This window comes from Phascolarctos cinereus, unplaced genomic scaffold, assembly GCF_003287225.1.
Source record: "Phascolarctos cinereus isolate Bilbo 61053 unplaced genomic scaffold, phaCin_HiC Scaffold_2;HRSCAF=192, whole genome shotgun sequence".
NCBI classification, from domain to species: Eukaryota; Metazoa; Chordata; class Mammalia; order Diprotodontia; family Phascolarctidae; genus Phascolarctos; species Phascolarctos cinereus.
This window is the reverse complement of record NW_027555625.1, coordinates 63,651,284-63,668,446: the sequence shown is the minus strand read 5'-3', so window position 1 is coordinate 63,668,446 and position 17,163 is coordinate 63,651,284. Positions and strand designations below refer to the sequence as shown.

The window sequence follows — 17,163 nt, the reverse complement described above, 5'->3', positions numbered from 1 at the left end:
ACATATGATATCTGTGTTGTACAGGTAGTATGGCAGACTTACATGGGGCAGACTGGAGTCTCAGCTCGACACTTATGAAGGCCTGCCACCTAATCTGCATCTTAATTCAAGAGACAACAGATCAGATGAAAACATATCTGTAAAGCATTTAGCAGCGCTTGGCATGGAGTAGGTGCTATATAAATGCTCATTCTCTCCCTTCTCTTCCCTTCCTCCTCTAGTTTCCTCATGTATTAAATAAGGATAATATTTATAGCACATATATCCCAGAGTTATGATGAATGTTTTGAAAACCACCATCATGAATATCTGTACAAGGCTGAATATGAATAAAACTGACATTTTTTAAAAAATAACACATTGAGGTTTTATAAATGGCTATGTATTTACTGTAGGGGAGAGGAAAGGATACGGTAATTCCAAGCACTTTAGAGACATTTTCTTTAAGTCATTCCTAGCGGGGCCTGTGCAATGAGAGGAACCAGCTCAGAGTAGAAAGAAATCCTGGAATGTTCTGGGAAGTGCCATGGCTTGGCTAAGGGCTTACCCTACCATGTGGGGGAGATGATCAGTGACTGCCAAGTGGTTATTCCTGGAGTGATTGCTCAGTGCTTCTGCTGCCCAAGAGACCTCAAAGCATGTTTAGGATTTTGGGGCCACCCAATGAACTGTACTGTTTTATAGCCCCCAAGAGCTAAAACTAGATAGGCAATCTTTCCCCAACAATTCCAGCCTTAATTTATTTTTAAAAATCATAAACATTTTGAAATATATAAAATTTTCATTAAGAATTCATCATAATAAAAGAAGAAACAAGTACTGGGTTACCAACACCAGATTTTGCACTACACCTGTCATTATCTTCCTCTCTAGCAGTCAGTCAATAAACATTTATTAAGCACCCACTATATGCCAGGTCCTGTGCTAAGTTCTGGCGATATGAAACACGAAAAAAGACAGTCCATGACCTCAAGAAGTTTACAATCTAACAGGGGAAGACAGCACAGAGAAACAGAATGGAGCAGGGTAGGACGGCAGCCAGGACATGGAACAGTCCGAGAAATCCCAAAGTTGTAAGGCCAGGTAAGAAATGAGACGTCGGGTGAGCTCCCCCCTTCCCTGGCTGACACATCAGGCTAACAGAGCACTGCTTTTCACACAAGCCTCCTAGCTTCAATTTGTCATCATATACAAGCACGTACACTAACATCTGCCCTATCTGGAAAGGAGTCAGAAGACCCCACAGAACTCCGTTACCATTTCTGCAGACTCTGGCTAGCAAGAATGGATCACCATATTACTGTGGCTTGCTTACAGCAAGCAATACATTTCTTCAAGCTCATTAAAACAGGATTCTATTTGTGTTATAAATGTGTATTCAGTCACACCACCTACATTCTGAAAGTATGTTCCCAAATTCCTATACATAATTATTACTCAGATGTCAACTCTATTAAAACTCAGTTGCCTTTCTTACCTAAATCCTTTCCCTTTAGCAATTTTAAAAAATACCTGAAACTATGCCCAGAGGGCTATAAAACTGTGCATACCCAGCAATACTACTTCTAGGGTTGTATTCCAAAGAGATCATAAAAAGGGAAAAAGGACTCACATGTACAAAAATATTTATAGCAGCTCTTTTTGTGGTGGCTAAGAATCGGAAATTGAGGAGATGCCCATCATTTGGGGAATGGCTGCACAAGTTTTAGTATATGAATATAATGGAATACTATTGTTTCATAAGAAATGAAGAACAGGCAGACTTCTGAAAAACCTGCAAAGATTTAGATGAACTGATGCTGAGTGAAGTGAACAGAACCAGAAGAACACTGTACACAGTAACAGTCATATTGTGTGACGATCAACTGTGACTGACTTAGCTCTTCTCAGCAATACAATGATCCAAGACAATTCCAAAAGACTCCTGATAGAAAATGCTGTGCACATCCAGAAAAAGAACTGATGGAGTCTGAATGCAGATTGAATCATATTATTTTTACTTTGTTTATTTTTTTTGTTCTGCTTCTTCTTATCCAACAAGACTAATATAGAAATATGTTTTACATGACTGAACATACATAATCTATACCAAATTGCTTACTGTCTCAAGGAGGAGGTAAGTAAAGGAGATAGGGAGAAAGTTTTGAACTCAAAATTTTATTTAAAAAATGTAAGTTAAAAATTGTCCTATGTAATTGGAAAAAATGAAAATAAAATAAAAGGAAAAATAAAAAATAAAAACAGTTGACAGACATCCCCAGAGCTTCTTAAACTTCTTAAACCCACATTTTTAAGAAGCACTGAAGGCTCCAGCCTTGGAGTCAGGAGGACATGAGTTCAAATCCAGTCTCAAACACATGACATTTACCAGCTGTGTGACCCTGGGCAGTCACTTAACCCCAAATGCCACACCAAAAAGAAAAAAAAAAGAAAATTATAAAGAAGTGCTGAAGGGGTTGCAAGTGGGAAAAGCTTAAGAAGCTCTGCCCTAGAATAGCAGGCAGAGTATTCAGGAGATATGGGTTCACATCCTGGGTCTCTAACATTGACTAGCTATGTAATGATTGGCAAGTCTCTTTTTCCTCTGAGCTTCAATTTCTTCATACATAAAATGGGAACAACAAAGCTAACTCATAAAGTTGTTATAATAATTTACAAATTTATAAATCTTACATTCATCAACTCCAGGGACTCCCTATGACCTCCAGGATCAAATACAAAATCCTGTTTGGCATTTAAAGCCATCAACTTTGTGCCAAGGGCAGAGCCAAGATCGCAGAGTAGAAGAAACAGCCAAGCTCTACCAACATTCATTTCCTCCAAAGAACTTTTAAATCAATACCTCAAATAGAATTCTGGAGCAGCACAGCCAACAAAAGGTCAGAGTGAGATATTTTTCCAGACCAAGACAACTTAAGAGATCAGAAGGAGAGGTCTGTGATACTGGGTAGGGGCTAGCCTGGAGCCCATGTGGTGGCAACACCAGCTGCAGGCCTTGGAAGAAGCAACAACAGTAGCAGCAGCTTTGGGAGTTCTCAAGCCAGAAACAATAGAGGGATCTGGAAACTGGTCAGAAAAAGACTGTGCTACAATGGGACACAGGATCGAACACTGTTTGGCAGCTCCATTGCCCAATCCTACTTCTGGGTCACAGTTCCAGAGCAGAGAGGACTGCCTACAGTCAAAGATCAGAGTTCCTCAGAAGCATATTGCTTTCGATCACAAGGGATCAAGAGCCATAAGGAGCAATAACATCTGCTGTCCCAAGGCAGCAGGGGACCTGAGGAGCAACGTGGCTTTCAGTCTCAAGGAAGTAGGGGCCCTTTCTGGGTAAGGACCAGAGTACAGACCAGAAAAGCAATGACCAAACTTCTCCCCGAATCATAACACCTTGTAAAACTGAAAACTTACAAACCTCTAGCACTAGCTCTGAAAATAGCAATGTGGAAAAAGCCTGAAGCTTGGAACAGTACACCCCAACCCCAGAATAGAGCCCAACTTTAACAAAAAGTTCAAAGAACCTGACCACAAAAATGTACTATGGTGACAGGGAAGATCAAAACACAAATTTAGAATGCTTTCAAAACAACCACAGGCAAAGCTTCAAAAAAAAAAAAAGTGAATTGGAAACAAGCCCAACAGGAATTCCTAAAAGAGCCTAAAAAAGAATTTTAAATATCAAATAAGAGTGGAAGAAGAAAAACTAGGAAGATAAATGAGAGTGGTGCAAGAAAATTATGAAAAGACAATTAATAGCTTGGTAAAAGAGGCACAAAAAATACTGAAGAAAATAACACCTTAAAAAAATAGAACTGGCCAAGCATATTTTTTCACTCTATTCTTTCTCATTTATTTTATCTGTTTCTTCTTTCACAACTGTGACTAATATGGAAATATTTCTTACATGACAGCTTACGTATAAACTATATCAAACTCCTTACCATTTTCAGAAGAGGGGAGGGGAGAGAAGGAGAAAAATTTGGAACTCAAAATCTTGTAAAAATGAATGCTAAAATTTTTCTTGACGTGTATTAATACTATTAATGCTATTAAAATATTAATAAAAGAAAGAAAAGAGGTACAAAACTTCACTGATGAAAATAACTTCTGAAAAATTAGAACTGGGCAAGTGGAAGCCAATGACTTCATGAGACATCAAAAAACAATAAAAAAAGAATTAAAAATGAAGAAAAGGTGAAATATTTCATCAGAAAAAGACCTGAGGCTCACATTCTTAAAATGTAGCCACTGCTCTGTTTGCATTAAGTGATACGAATGCTTAGATTCCTTAAGAGTCTGTCCAATATGATGGATGTTCTAATAAACCTTGTCTTTGGCTGAAAAAAAAAAGGGGGGGTGCAGCTAGGTGGCACAGTGGATACAGCTCTAGCCTTGGAGTCAAGAGGATCTGAGTTCAAATCTGGACTCAGATATTTGACACTCACTAGCTGTGTGACCCTGGGCAAGTCATTTAACCCCAACTGCTTCAGCCAAAAAACAAAAAACAAAAAACCTGACCTAGAAAATCAATCAAGGAGAGATAATTTAAGAATTACTGGACTGCCTAAAAGCCATGATCAAAGAAAGCCTAGAGATCATATTCCAAGAAATTATAAAGAAAACTGCCTCAATATCCTAGAACCACACGGTAAAAGAGAAATTGAAAGAATCCACAAATCATCTCCTGAAAGAGATCTCAAAATGAAAACTCCCAGAAATATTAGAGCCAAATTCTAGAGCTCCCAGGTCAAAGAGAAAATACTTCAAGTAGTCAGAAAGTAACTATTTAAATGCCATGAAGCCACAGTTAGGATCACACAAGTTTTAGTAGCTACCACATTAAAGGAAGGCAAAAGAGCTAGGATTATAATTGAGAATAATCTATCCAGCAAAATTAAGTATATTCCTTCAGGAGGAAAAAATGGATATTTAATGAAACAGAGGACTTTCAAGCATTCCTGATGTAAAGACCAGCGATGAATAGAAAATTTGACTTTCAAAAACAAGACTCAAGTGAAGCATAAAAAGGTGAATGTGAAAGAGAAATCAATACGTTAAATTGTTTACAAGAAACTCCTATGAATTTTATCATTATTAGGGCAGTTAAAAGGACTCTACATAGAAGAAGGCACGAGAGTAAGCTGATTACGTTGGGATGATATTTTATAAAATAGATGAAACCCAAAGTTCTAAAAACAAATGTTAGAAAAAAATTGTTTTCACATGCAACTAGAAACTAAGATATACAAGAAATGGGGTATAGAAATCTATCCTGCCCTACAGGAAAACTGAAGGGGAAGGGGATAAGAAAAGCAGGGGAGAGATAGAAGGGAGGGCAGACTAGGGGAAGGAATATTCAGAATGCATGCCATCTTGGGGTGGGGGGAGTGAGGAGATAGGGAGAAAATTTGGAACTCAAAATTTTGTGGAAGTGAATGTTGAAAACTAAAAATAAATTAATTTTAAAAATGGATGAGTGAAAAAGGAGGAACAGAGAAGAATGGGGAAAACTGTCTAACATAAAAGAGGGATTCAAGGAAGAGCTTTTCTGGTGGACGGGAAAATAAGGTGGAGTAACATTTGAACCTCCCTCTCATCTGAATTGGTTTAAAGAGGGAAGTACAGATATACACATTCATAGGCATAGAAATATATCTTACTCAACAAGGAAGTAGGAGGGGAAGGGGATAATAGAAAGGGAAGAGAATGATAAAAGAAAGGGCAGATTAAGGGAAGGACTGGTCAGAAGCAAAACAACTTCTGTCTGAGTAGGGGAAACATCAATAATGTTATTTTGGGTAAGCAAAAACCTAGAAAGGTTATTATGACCTGGAGCAGTGTCACATAAAATGGAGAACAGTTATGTGCATAATGATAAGTTATTGGGTACACTCTTATAGATTACTGTATTTATAAAGTTCTTGATGATTTAAATGTTGGATGTGTGTGAAAAGTTAAGGGTAGAACTGCATTTGATAAACTAGAAGAATCTGCCTTATATTTAAAAGTTTAGTATATACACTCTACTTCTGTACTTGTAATAACCAGAAATCAGAGGAGAACATCAAGGGAACAAAGACTTTAACTTAATTAATAAGTGGCTAGTAGCAAGGTCATTTAGACTGAGCTAAAATCACAAAAGAGAATGGAGTGGGGTGAGAGAGATCAACAAATTAACAGAAGACATTCATAAAAAATAAAATAAAGCCCTTTACCACTTGGCCCCTTCCTATCTTTGCACAGCTGTAATGACCTATTTACCAGTCCTTGAATAGGCCCTCCATCTCCCTCTTCAGTGAATTCATACTGGCAGTCCTCCACACCTAGAATGCTCTCTCTTCTCTCCTCTAACTCCTACCTTCAAGACTCAGCTCAAATCCTGCCTTCTGGCAAGAGACCTTTCCCAGTTACCAGCCCTCCTTTCCCTCTAAAGTCCCTTCTCCCCAAGATTACCTTTCCTTTACACTCTACCTATCTTGTATCTACTTAATCATTTCTATGTTGTTTCTCCCCCGTTAGAATGTGAGCTCCTTTTGCCTTTCTTTGTATTCCAGATGGCGATCATTGCACCTGACAACCTATTTAATGAACTGATAATACTCAACAATACCTGAGTGGTACCTAGTGCTGTGTTCACATTTTTAATAGCTTCTTCAAAATTTTCTTCATCTTCTGGAATGCCATTTTCATTCTTCAGAATACCTGTTTGAGCAGAAATTAATAAAGAAATGAGTTCTTCCTTCTTTCTCTCCCCATCATCTCACATTCTAGCATTTTGAGGGACAGGTCAGTACACTGTACTTTAAGATGGATATGGTTTATGAAAAACTTTAAACTTTATATGAAAAATGGATTTTGACAATATGGAAATATATTTTGCAGGACTGCACATGTATAACCTTTATCAAATTGCTTGCCTTCTCAATGATGGGGGAGGGCGGGTGGGAGAGAGTTTAAAGGTTAATAGTTGCTTTTTACATGTAATTGGGAAAAATAAGATATTAAAATTAAAAAAGAAAAATGAAAAATGGATCTTAGCTTCCCTAAAGGAAAAGAGTTTATATCTCTAGTAGACAGGAACAGATACTAAAAAATCTTCAGAAATGCAGTCTCAAAGCTAAATAAAAACATTTGCCTCAAATGAAAAAAAACCAGATTTCTGGTTGCTCTTTCAAATACGGTACAATCCACAATTACATTTTATAACACTACCTTGTCTGCATTGTACACAGTAACAGCCACACTGCGTGATGACTGACTTTGATAGACTTGTCTCTTCACAGCAATGCAAGAAGCTAAGACAACTCCAAAAAACTCACGATAGAAATTGCTGTCCACATCCAGAGAAAGAGCTATGCAGTCTGAATGCAGATGGAAGCATACTATTTGCTCTCCTTTTCGTTTGTTGTTTTGTTTTATTGCTTCATTGTCATGGTTCTCTGCCCATTAGTTCTAATTGTTCTTTACATCATGACTAATGGGAAAATATGCTTAATATGAATATATAAGTAGAGCCTATATCAGATTGCATGCTGTCTTGGGGTAGAGGTAGAAAGGCATGAGAGGGGGAGAAAATTTAAAACTCAAAATCTCATAGAAGTGAATGTTGAAAACTAAAAATAAATTAATTATCAAGGAAAAAAAACATTACCTTGTCTAATCAAATCTCTGAAGGCTTCTTTCTCTTTGTATGTTTTAGGTATTTGTCCATTCTTCTAAAGTAGTTAGAATAAAAAGCCTCACATGGTTATATAAACTATTAATACACAAAAATCTAGAGTTCACATGTTTTAAATTTCCACAACCACACAACTAATTACTATTCACTTGTTTTTCAATAAATAATCAAAGAATCATTGGGTGAATTTAAAAGATCATTTTATAGTGTTTTGCTATACCTTCCCAACTTTCCTCTTCAAAAAAATCTCAGAATGACTTTCACGTAATTAAATATTTTTGCTGATTAAAAAGCATCAAAGAACTACTCAATTTTAAAAGCCCTTTTTTCCAAGGAAAAATGAATAGCCCAAAAAAATCTAACAACTGGTGTTTTATAACATGCTGAAAATACAATAACTGTTAAAAAAAAACAGGGAAAAAAAAGACTTACATCACTGTGCCACTGTGCCAAATACTTAGCTACAATTACAATCCATGGAGTGTGGCTGTGGTCCTGAGAATAAGAGGAGAGAGAAAGCAGAGAAAAGCTGAATCCACAGTAGTGGTTGATAAAAGGCCCACAGACTTGAACCCAAGAGCTCTGGCTCAGAAGCCCCACTCTAACACTCCTAGTTACAATGCCATGAGCAGGTAAATCATGACCCTCTTTGAACTCAAATCCTTCCAATACCCTGTAGGGTTTTGGGGGGGAAAGTACTCAGTAAACTTGAAGGTCTCCCAGAAACAGAAGCTATTATTATGGTCACTGGGTAGATTATTTATTTAGATTACATTTTTCCTGTTAATGTCTTTCTTTGAGATGTACCAAATACTTACAGGCATTTTCTAATCCATCCTCCATCCCCCTGTGATGCAGAGGCCATTCATTCGCCATGAGCCCCCCGTGACCATTAAGTCCCCTCGAATTACTTCACCTTTTTCCTCCTCTCCTCTGCACTCTGATAAAGAGGCAGCCCTTCTCACCAAAGCCAACAGGATTCCTCTCATCAGGTCTCATTAGCAATCATCCCCCTTCTCTCTAATTTCCAATCTCTTCTTATCTGCTGCCTCCTTCCCTGCTGTGTTTACATCTAGGTCTCCTCCATCCTTAGAAAATCCTCCTTTGAATGTTTTACATAATTGCACATGTACAACCTATATTGGATTGCTTACCATCTCAGGGAGTGGGGTGGGGAATGAGGGAGGGATAGAATTTGGAACTCAAAACTTTTTAAAAAAAAGTTTAAAAATTGTTTTAACATTTAATTGGAGGAAAAAATAAAATATTATTCAAAAGAAAAAGAAAATCCTCCGTTGACCTAACCATCTCTGCAAGCTATCAGCCTGTATCTCTCCTCCCTTTCCCAGACAAACTCCTAGAAAAAGTCTCCACTCACTTCATCCACCTCCTCTCTTCTAACTTTTTAACTCTTTTCAATCCAGCTTCTGACAATATCGCCCACTGAAAATACTTTCCAAAGTTCCCAATACACTATTTGCTACCAAATCTAATGGTTCTGATCTTAGCCTTCATCCTTCTAGATCTCTGTGCAGCACCAGCCTCTCTCCTGAATACTCTCTCCTCTCTGGGTGTTTGTGACACCCTGTTCCCTGGTTCTCTTCCTAAGTGTGACCACTGCTCTGTCTCTTTGACTGGCCCTAACTGTGGCTATACCCAAAGCTCCTCAGCTGGGATCTTGTTTCTCTATGTTTTCACTTGGAGATCTCACCAGCTTCCATAAGTTGGATTATCATCTCTATTCAGATGATGCCCAGACTTACATAACCAGACCAAAGTCTCTCTCCTGAGATCTAATCTTACATCACAAATCACCAACTGGACATTTCAAACTGCATGCCCTATGGATTTCTTAAATACAGTATATACTTAAATATAAAAAAAACTCCCCTCCCCCACCAAATTTCCCTATTGAAACTCAACTTTATTCCTCACTCTCATTCACCCCAAATAGTTTATAAGTTGCCAATTCTTCCCTTCTCTGCCTCCATGACATTTCTCATACACATCCATTTCTTTCTACTCCCATAGCCCCCATCTTAATTCTGCCTCACTTCCTGTCTGGACTGCTGCAATTGTCTTCCACTTGCTCTCTCTGCCTCTCCCCTCTCAGACACAGGCTCCACACTGCTGCCCTTTCTGGTTTTCTCTAAGCGCAGGTGTGCGTGGCTTCCTGCTACCTCAAGGATAAAATAGAGACTCCTCCAGTGCATATGTGAAGCCCTTCATGATCTGGTCTCAGCTGACCTTTGCAGCTTCATTATGATGCTTCTCTTCTGGCCAGACAACACTCTGTCTGTGTCTCTGCTCTGCTACTGTTCCCGTAGGCTAGCATGCGCCATCCTCATCTCCAGCCCAGAGAATCTCTCATTTCCTTCAAAGACTCAGTTCAAGGACCACCTTCTACCAGGATTTTTTCCTAATCTCCTTAGTTGCTTGCTCCTTCCCTCCCTATACAGCTGTGCATTGATTCTGCATAGGCTTATATGAGTATGGGTTATCTCTCAACTTGAGAAGGGATTTTTGCATTTGGGTCTTTATATCCCCCAGGCCTGGCACAAAGTAGGTGCTTAATAAATTCAAAGCCAACTACCTGGTGCTATTATCACCCGCCCACCCCTTGGTAGAGAGGTAAGTTTAGGCAGGGTCCTGGGAAGATCCCAGAGGTCACAAAACACAGAAAGCAGCTCAGCTGGAACTCAAATCTCAGGATTCCAATTTAATTTGGCAAATATTCACTGAGCACCTTCTATGTGTTGAGCTCTGGGGGAGAAACAAAGTTTAGATAATTTATATTCCCTGCCCTCATAAAGCTTATAGTCTAGTATGGGGATAAGACATAGGTACAGATGATAACAATGCAAAATAACCCACGATAAATGTGTAGGAGAAAGGCAAAGTCCTGTTTGAGGTAAGGAAAAGTCATTACTAACCAGAAGATGGTATGAGATTTGAGGGGAAATAAGGTGATTCCTCACTGGGAAGAGGAGGAAGAACTTCCTGGAGGAGACAGAGTCTGAGCTGATCTTTAAAAGATGGCCACATAGTAAACAGGTTGGGGGGGAGGGGGGAAGGACAGGCATTCTATTGGTGTTCTCAAAGCAGAACAGGGGTGGGGAACCTGTGGCCTTCTAGGTCCTTGGGTGCCACCTTTAGACTAAGTCCACATTTTACAGAACCAATCCTTTTATTAAGGGGATTTGTTCTGTGAAGTTTGGATTCAAAGGGCTACACTTGGGGACCTAGAAGGCCACATGTGGCCTCAAGGTCACAGGATCCCCACTCCTGGTCTACAGGAAAAAATGTACTCTCCCTTTACATGGTTACTGATAAACTTAATGAACACATTTATTGAATTCACATGGCTATGTAAGAAATTAGATACAGCCTGACTTCAGAAGTCATGAGTCCTATAACAGAATAAACAAAACTAGAAGAAGGCTCTGAGCCATGTCAATATGAGTGAAAACTGCCCTTAACAGCGATGACCAATTGCACAGGCAAATCAATGCACAAAATGTGCCAATTTCTCATCATAAGGATAAATCACAAACGTAGTCCCCACCTTCTTCTCCATGTGGTCTAAATCATAGGACTGTATGTGCTCTCTTAGTTCAGGAAAAGGCTTATCCAGCCGAAGATCTTCTAGTGCATTGTCTGGATGGGATTCTATCACTGTGAAACAAATAAGACGTGTGACCAGCTGGGTTTACGAGAGCAGAAGGGGCTACAGAGATCAACTGAGTCTTGAGGCACTACACAGGAGCAGAAAGAGCATCAGAGGATCTAGGTTCAAATCTCAGCTCTACTAATGACTTCCCGAATGACCTTGGGCAAGTCATTTCTCTCTCTCTCCGGGCCTCAGGTGCATCACCTGTAAAATGAGGAGCCGAACTACATGAATTCTACAGTCTCTCCTAACCCTGGGATCTACCATCTCCTGATGAACCCTCTTCTTTCACAGATACTGAAAAACTGAGCCCAAAGAAAGGAGAAATGACTCACCCAAGGTCACACAGTGAATCAGGAGTAGAGTTAGGGTTTAAACTCTTTGCCAACACTTTTCTTTCACTCATTGCTCAAGATACATGGTATCTTTTTTTTTTCCTTTGATAGTTAAGAACAAGTATATTCATGCTTTGTCCTGGGCAAATTATAAATTATATACCTTCTAAAACCAAAGACCCCAACTTTAATAAAATTTTGATAACTATGCCTCTAAAAAAATTTCTTCTAGGGGTAGAATCCTCTTCAATGTGATTAAACTAAAATTCATTTTCTAAAATTGTATCAAATTTACATGCACAAAAATTCAAACTCAAATTGCTTTTAAATTCTCTTACCTGGATGTTCTTTTATAATGATTCTCATATAACCAACCAACCCATATGTTCTACAGACCAAAAGAGGGATGCAAGCATTCCAAAGGATTTCTGCTAAATGCAGCAACGTACTGCAAAAGAAAGCAAAATACATCAAAATGTGAAGAAGAAAATAGACACAAATATACCCCAAACATGAAACAGCATTAAAATAAAGCAATGTAAAGCTCTCCTTACTGGTATGTCTTTCAGTTCTAAGCATTTCTTCTGGCTGTCCCCACCATGTCTCTGCCTCTGGGTTTCCTTCAAGTCCTCGCTAAAATCCCATCTTCTACAAAAAGCTTTTCCCAAACCCTCCTAATTCTAGTGCCTTCCTTCTGTTAAACATCTACTTTTAATCCTGTATACAGTGTACATATTTGTTTGCTTGGTGCCTCCTCCATTAGACTATGAGCTCCTTGAGGGCAGAAACTATCTTTTTGCCTTTCTTTGTATCCCCAGCATTTAGCATGGAGCCTGGCACACAGTAGGTGCTTAATAAATGTTTGTTAACTGACTACAACAAAGGGAAAGATACAAATGGTATATTTAGACAAAGAAATTAAGTATTGCAGAGAAATAAAAACGTTTACATGCATATGGGCTCAAACTCAAAGCGAATATATATCCTTAGGACTAGAAGGGGATGAAATTTCCAATTTTTCCAATTACAGTACTGCTTGAAAACATTTTCAAACATCTCTATCATTGTTATAACACAAGAAAATTAAATGGTGAGAAATATTTATGAACCACTTAGGCTTGAATAAAATGTTTTCTATAATCATAATTGTTATTGATATTTCTATCTGGTAAACATTTAGGGTACTATTCCAATATTTTAAAAAAATGTTTCCCTTCCCCACTCTATTCCTTTGCTTGTCTTTTCAGGAATAACCAGTTTTTAGGTGCTTACTATAAACGCATTCATGCTTTTGCATTCATTCATGCATTCAAGCAAATAGCTACTATGTAGCATTCGTGCATTATTTGCATTGTATCATCCTCTCTGGGAAAAAGAAGCAACCTAGGTCTAAGAGCAGAATGAAAGCCCCTTCCCCCCTGGTCCCAATGGCTGTGGGCAAAAGATGTACCTTTCTGGTAAATGAGTCGCTACCACCACATCAAACCTACAGAAAAATGAAGGATCATTGTCTAGGAGTTTTTCTGGACTCTAAATAGGACAGGGGAAAAAAAATCCAACAATTTCACATTCACATTTCAGTAAGGCAGAAAATAATTTCAAATAATGTTAGAAAACAGGAAATAATGCATGCATTACCAAAGTTAAATCAGGTCAACGACAGATACCATTAAGGGATCACACTATTTAAGATTGAACCCAGTTCTACTAATCTCTTCTTTAATACTCTTTCGGCTACCACGTCCTACCACAGGACTCAGTTGATCTCTGCAGCTCTTTCTGTTCTCATCCTTCATCCTTAACATGACATTATTTAAAATTCAAGACAACAAATCCCAGGAATTTCATCAGTTACCAAGTAAACAAATTGGAAAATGACTCCATGATCAGTTTTTAAAAGGCAGCAATAAGTTAAAGATACACACACCTCTTCCACAAAACTCCCGGAGACATCATTATTTAATTCTTGTAAGAGTTCCATGGCAGCTTGAGCTCGGTTCTTTTTCAAAATAAACAAAGCAATTGATTGAAGTTAGAGATATTCTGGTTATAAAACTACTAATTTACACATATTGCAAAACTTGCCCTGCAATGTTATTAAAACTGCGTGCATATTTCCAGCAATCCTCTTTAAAATGATACTTTAAATTGTAAGCAAAAGAAAATATCACTTAAAATATACACTGAACTTATAATTAGGAGACTTGAATTCCAGCTCAGCCACTGTGTGACCATAGGTAGTCACACCCTCTCAGGGTTTCAAGTTTCCTTATCTGTAAAACAAGGGTGGGATGAGACTCCCATGGTCCCTTCAAGATCTAACTTTCTGTGAAAAACTTAATTAACCAGAATACAATTGAGAAGAATTTTTTAAAAAACAATACCACATATTTTTGGTACTTGGCAAATAAGAAAATAAGCTAATATTTTGCTTCAATTTTTAAAATCTAACTACCAGGGTGAGTTCTGAGGCCAGTACAATTCAGTCCAATCTCCTCCATCTACACAAGCAGACAGTGACTGACTACTGATGATCAGAACAAGGGGCTGGCAGTCAAAGAAAGACTGATTTTAAGTTCGGCATGTAGCACTCAGGCAGGAAAATAGAGTAATAAATTTTGAGGAAAAACTATTTAAAGATAGAATTTTTTGGCTAATCTTTAATTAAAACAGTAATACAACTTTTAAAAAATTTGAGTGCCTGAGATATTGAGACAATATAAAACCTCAAAATACCCCATAAGCCCTGAACATTCTTGCTGATCACAATGTAACTTAAATGGCACAGAGTAAAAACCTAACAAATAAATATATGTATATGTGTGTATACATGTATTATATATACTTACACGTTTAAGTTTTTTATAACTACCCAAAAATTACATAGATTTCCATTTTCAGATACCTTTATAAACATTACATAACAAATAATCTGATTCAATTTTTCTTCAGTCTGAACTAAAGAAGTTCTTCAGAATTTCCAAGCAAGACAGAAGTACATTCAAATACGCAGAGCAAATGTGCTTTTACCTTTCCAATGCTGCTTCTTTGAAGAAAAAAACTAAAGGTGACAAAACAAGAGAGAAATTAAAGTCTTACTTTACCATAAGGAAATATTACTTGCACCACAAAATAAATTCAGTTCACAAAAGAAAAATAAAATTTCCAATTATTATTTTAAAATAAAATTATTTCAGAGTTTAGCAATTTTCTGGAAAAGACTAAAATTCCATATGAAAAGTCAAACCTTTCTTTATATAATGCTGATTTTTCTATTTCATTCATATCTTTCCACATTTTAATCTAGATCAGTAACACACATCTATGAGATGGTTGTATGGAGTAAGAAGTCCTGGCCACACAATCTGTGGCCAGTCAACTGACTAGTGTAGGAATGGAAGGGAGCCTTCCTGGAGCACCATGCCTGAATAAACAAAGCTAACCGATCAGACCACAATAAAGTGATTTAAGGTAACAAACAACAGTACTTTCATTTTATGCATGAAGTCAAACCAAAGAGCTGTTTATCAACAGGAAAACATGGTTTTACTATTATGTTTTTCTTATGAACTTAAGTTTGTCTAACATGCCAACATGGACTGCATTCACATTATCCTTGCCTTTTCCCATCATTATTCTCTGAAAACACTCTCAAAGATTTTCTCAAAGAATATGAATACTAGAAATTAAATTTGGGAATAACTTTTCCCTTATAGTTCTACAAATTCTAAGTAGAATGTTCTTTACAGCCTTGTGCACAGATATCTTTATTTTTTTTTAATTTAAACTTATTTTTAGTTTACGTTTAAATTAAACCTCTTTTGGGAATGGGCACCATGAGAAGACTTTTCCAAAGCACAAAGTACTTATCAGATTCACTATAAAGTGCTTTTTTTCCCCTGTTCCTAGGACTACTGCATATCCAGGAAAATAGTAGTAATAATTAACACATGATTCAAAGTTTACAAAATTCAAAGATATCTTTTAAAATTTATTTCATTAAGGTAGCATGATAGAACACTGAGCTAGGAAAAAGAAGGCCTGCTCTAAACTCTGTAACTTTTCAGTTATGTGGCCCCTGTGGTTAACAGTTCTACATCTTTTTGTAAGTCCTCATAAGAACAAAAACCTCAGAAGACAAAATAATCTTCTTACCGTAGCCCTTAGAATTGATCCTGGCCTGTGTGAGCCCAAAATCTTGGTCACAGGTTATATATATGTTATATTTACCTGTCTGTGTTCCTATTGTTTTCCTTCTGGTAGAATGTAAACTCCTTGAGGGCAGGGACTATTTTGTCTTTGTATTTGTACCCCCAATGCCTAGCAGCAGTATCTTGAAGCTAATAGGTGCTTAATAAATTCTTGTTAAACTGAATCATGTGACTAGTCTACTTCTATTTCTGGTCCTATATGCCCTTTATTGCACTTCCCATGCAAGCCCTTCTTGGTAATATGTTGACGCTTGCATCCAGCCACTGGGCATTTTTCTGTTGTTCTGTGGGTCACCTACAATTGTGAATCTTCTGAGATTATGGTGTCCCATGGCTCAATGTCATAGACCATCCCTGGGAGAATACTGATGTAGCAAGGGATCCCTGAAAACATGACACAATCTTCTCAATGTGATCCAGCCCAATCTCTCTTCCAATATAATTCACTCTCCCTATTGTCCTGTCCCTCTCTCCTCCTGTCCAAGATAAAAGTACAAATGGACGAACTCGATGAGTTACACATCCATGTATAAGTCACAATCTGTTCAATAGGTGTTCTTTATCCACTTTGGCTTTTTTGCATTACTAAACCAATCTCCACTGAGGAATCACAGCTATCATTTAGAAAGCCCTGAAAAGGATTAAGCGATGAATGCAATGGAATACTATTGTGCTCTAAGAAATGATGAACAGACTGACTTCAGAAAAACCTGGAAATACTTGTATGGTCTGATGCTGAGTGAAGTGAGCAGAACCAAGAGAACATTGTACACAATAACAGCCACGTTGTGCGATGACTAATACTGATAAACTTAACCCTTCCCAGCAATACAAGGATCTAAGACATCTCCAAAGGCCTCGTGATGGAAAATGCCATCCACAAAGAACCATGGAGTTTGAATGCAGATCGAAGGATATTATTTGCTATTTCTTTTTTCTATTCTGTTGAGTTGTGTTTCCTCTTTCTGGCAGTTCCTCTTTTTAGTTCTGATTCTTACCTATAACATCACTAATGTGAAAATATGTTTAATATGTAGAGCCTATTGTGCGCTGTCTTGGGGAGGCTGGTGGGTAGAAAAATTTTAAACTCAAAAGCATATGGAAGTGATTACTGATAAATCAAAATAAATTAATAAAAAAAAGGATTAAGCAATTAGCACAATGTCACAGGTAAACAAAAGCATCTGTAAAATCTCCTCATCAAGAGAGCACCTCTCTATTAATTGCACTTTGTACAGTGCGCCCTCTCCACGACAACGGCAAACATCC

General features: G+C 37.7%; 1 protein-coding gene across 1 annotated transcript in view; it reads right to left on the bottom strand.

Annotated features, from left to right (window-relative positions):
• The window catches only part of NAE1 (NEDD8 activating enzyme E1 subunit 1), a 49,353-nt gene that overhangs the window by 19,771 nt on the left and 12,419 nt on the right, over window positions 1–17,163 (bottom strand). The window contains 8 exon segments of the mRNA XM_020989441.2: window positions 6,611–6,702; window positions 7,652–7,715; window positions 8,111–8,173; window positions 11,244–11,353; window positions 12,022–12,131; window positions 13,134–13,213; window positions 13,611–13,682; window positions 14,714–14,744. Coding sequence (XP_020845100.1) covers window positions 6,611–6,702; window positions 7,652–7,715; window positions 8,111–8,173; window positions 11,244–11,353; window positions 12,022–12,131; window positions 13,134–13,213; window positions 13,611–13,664 — 573 coding nt within the window. The 5' untranslated portion in view covers window positions 13,665–13,682; window positions 14,714–14,744.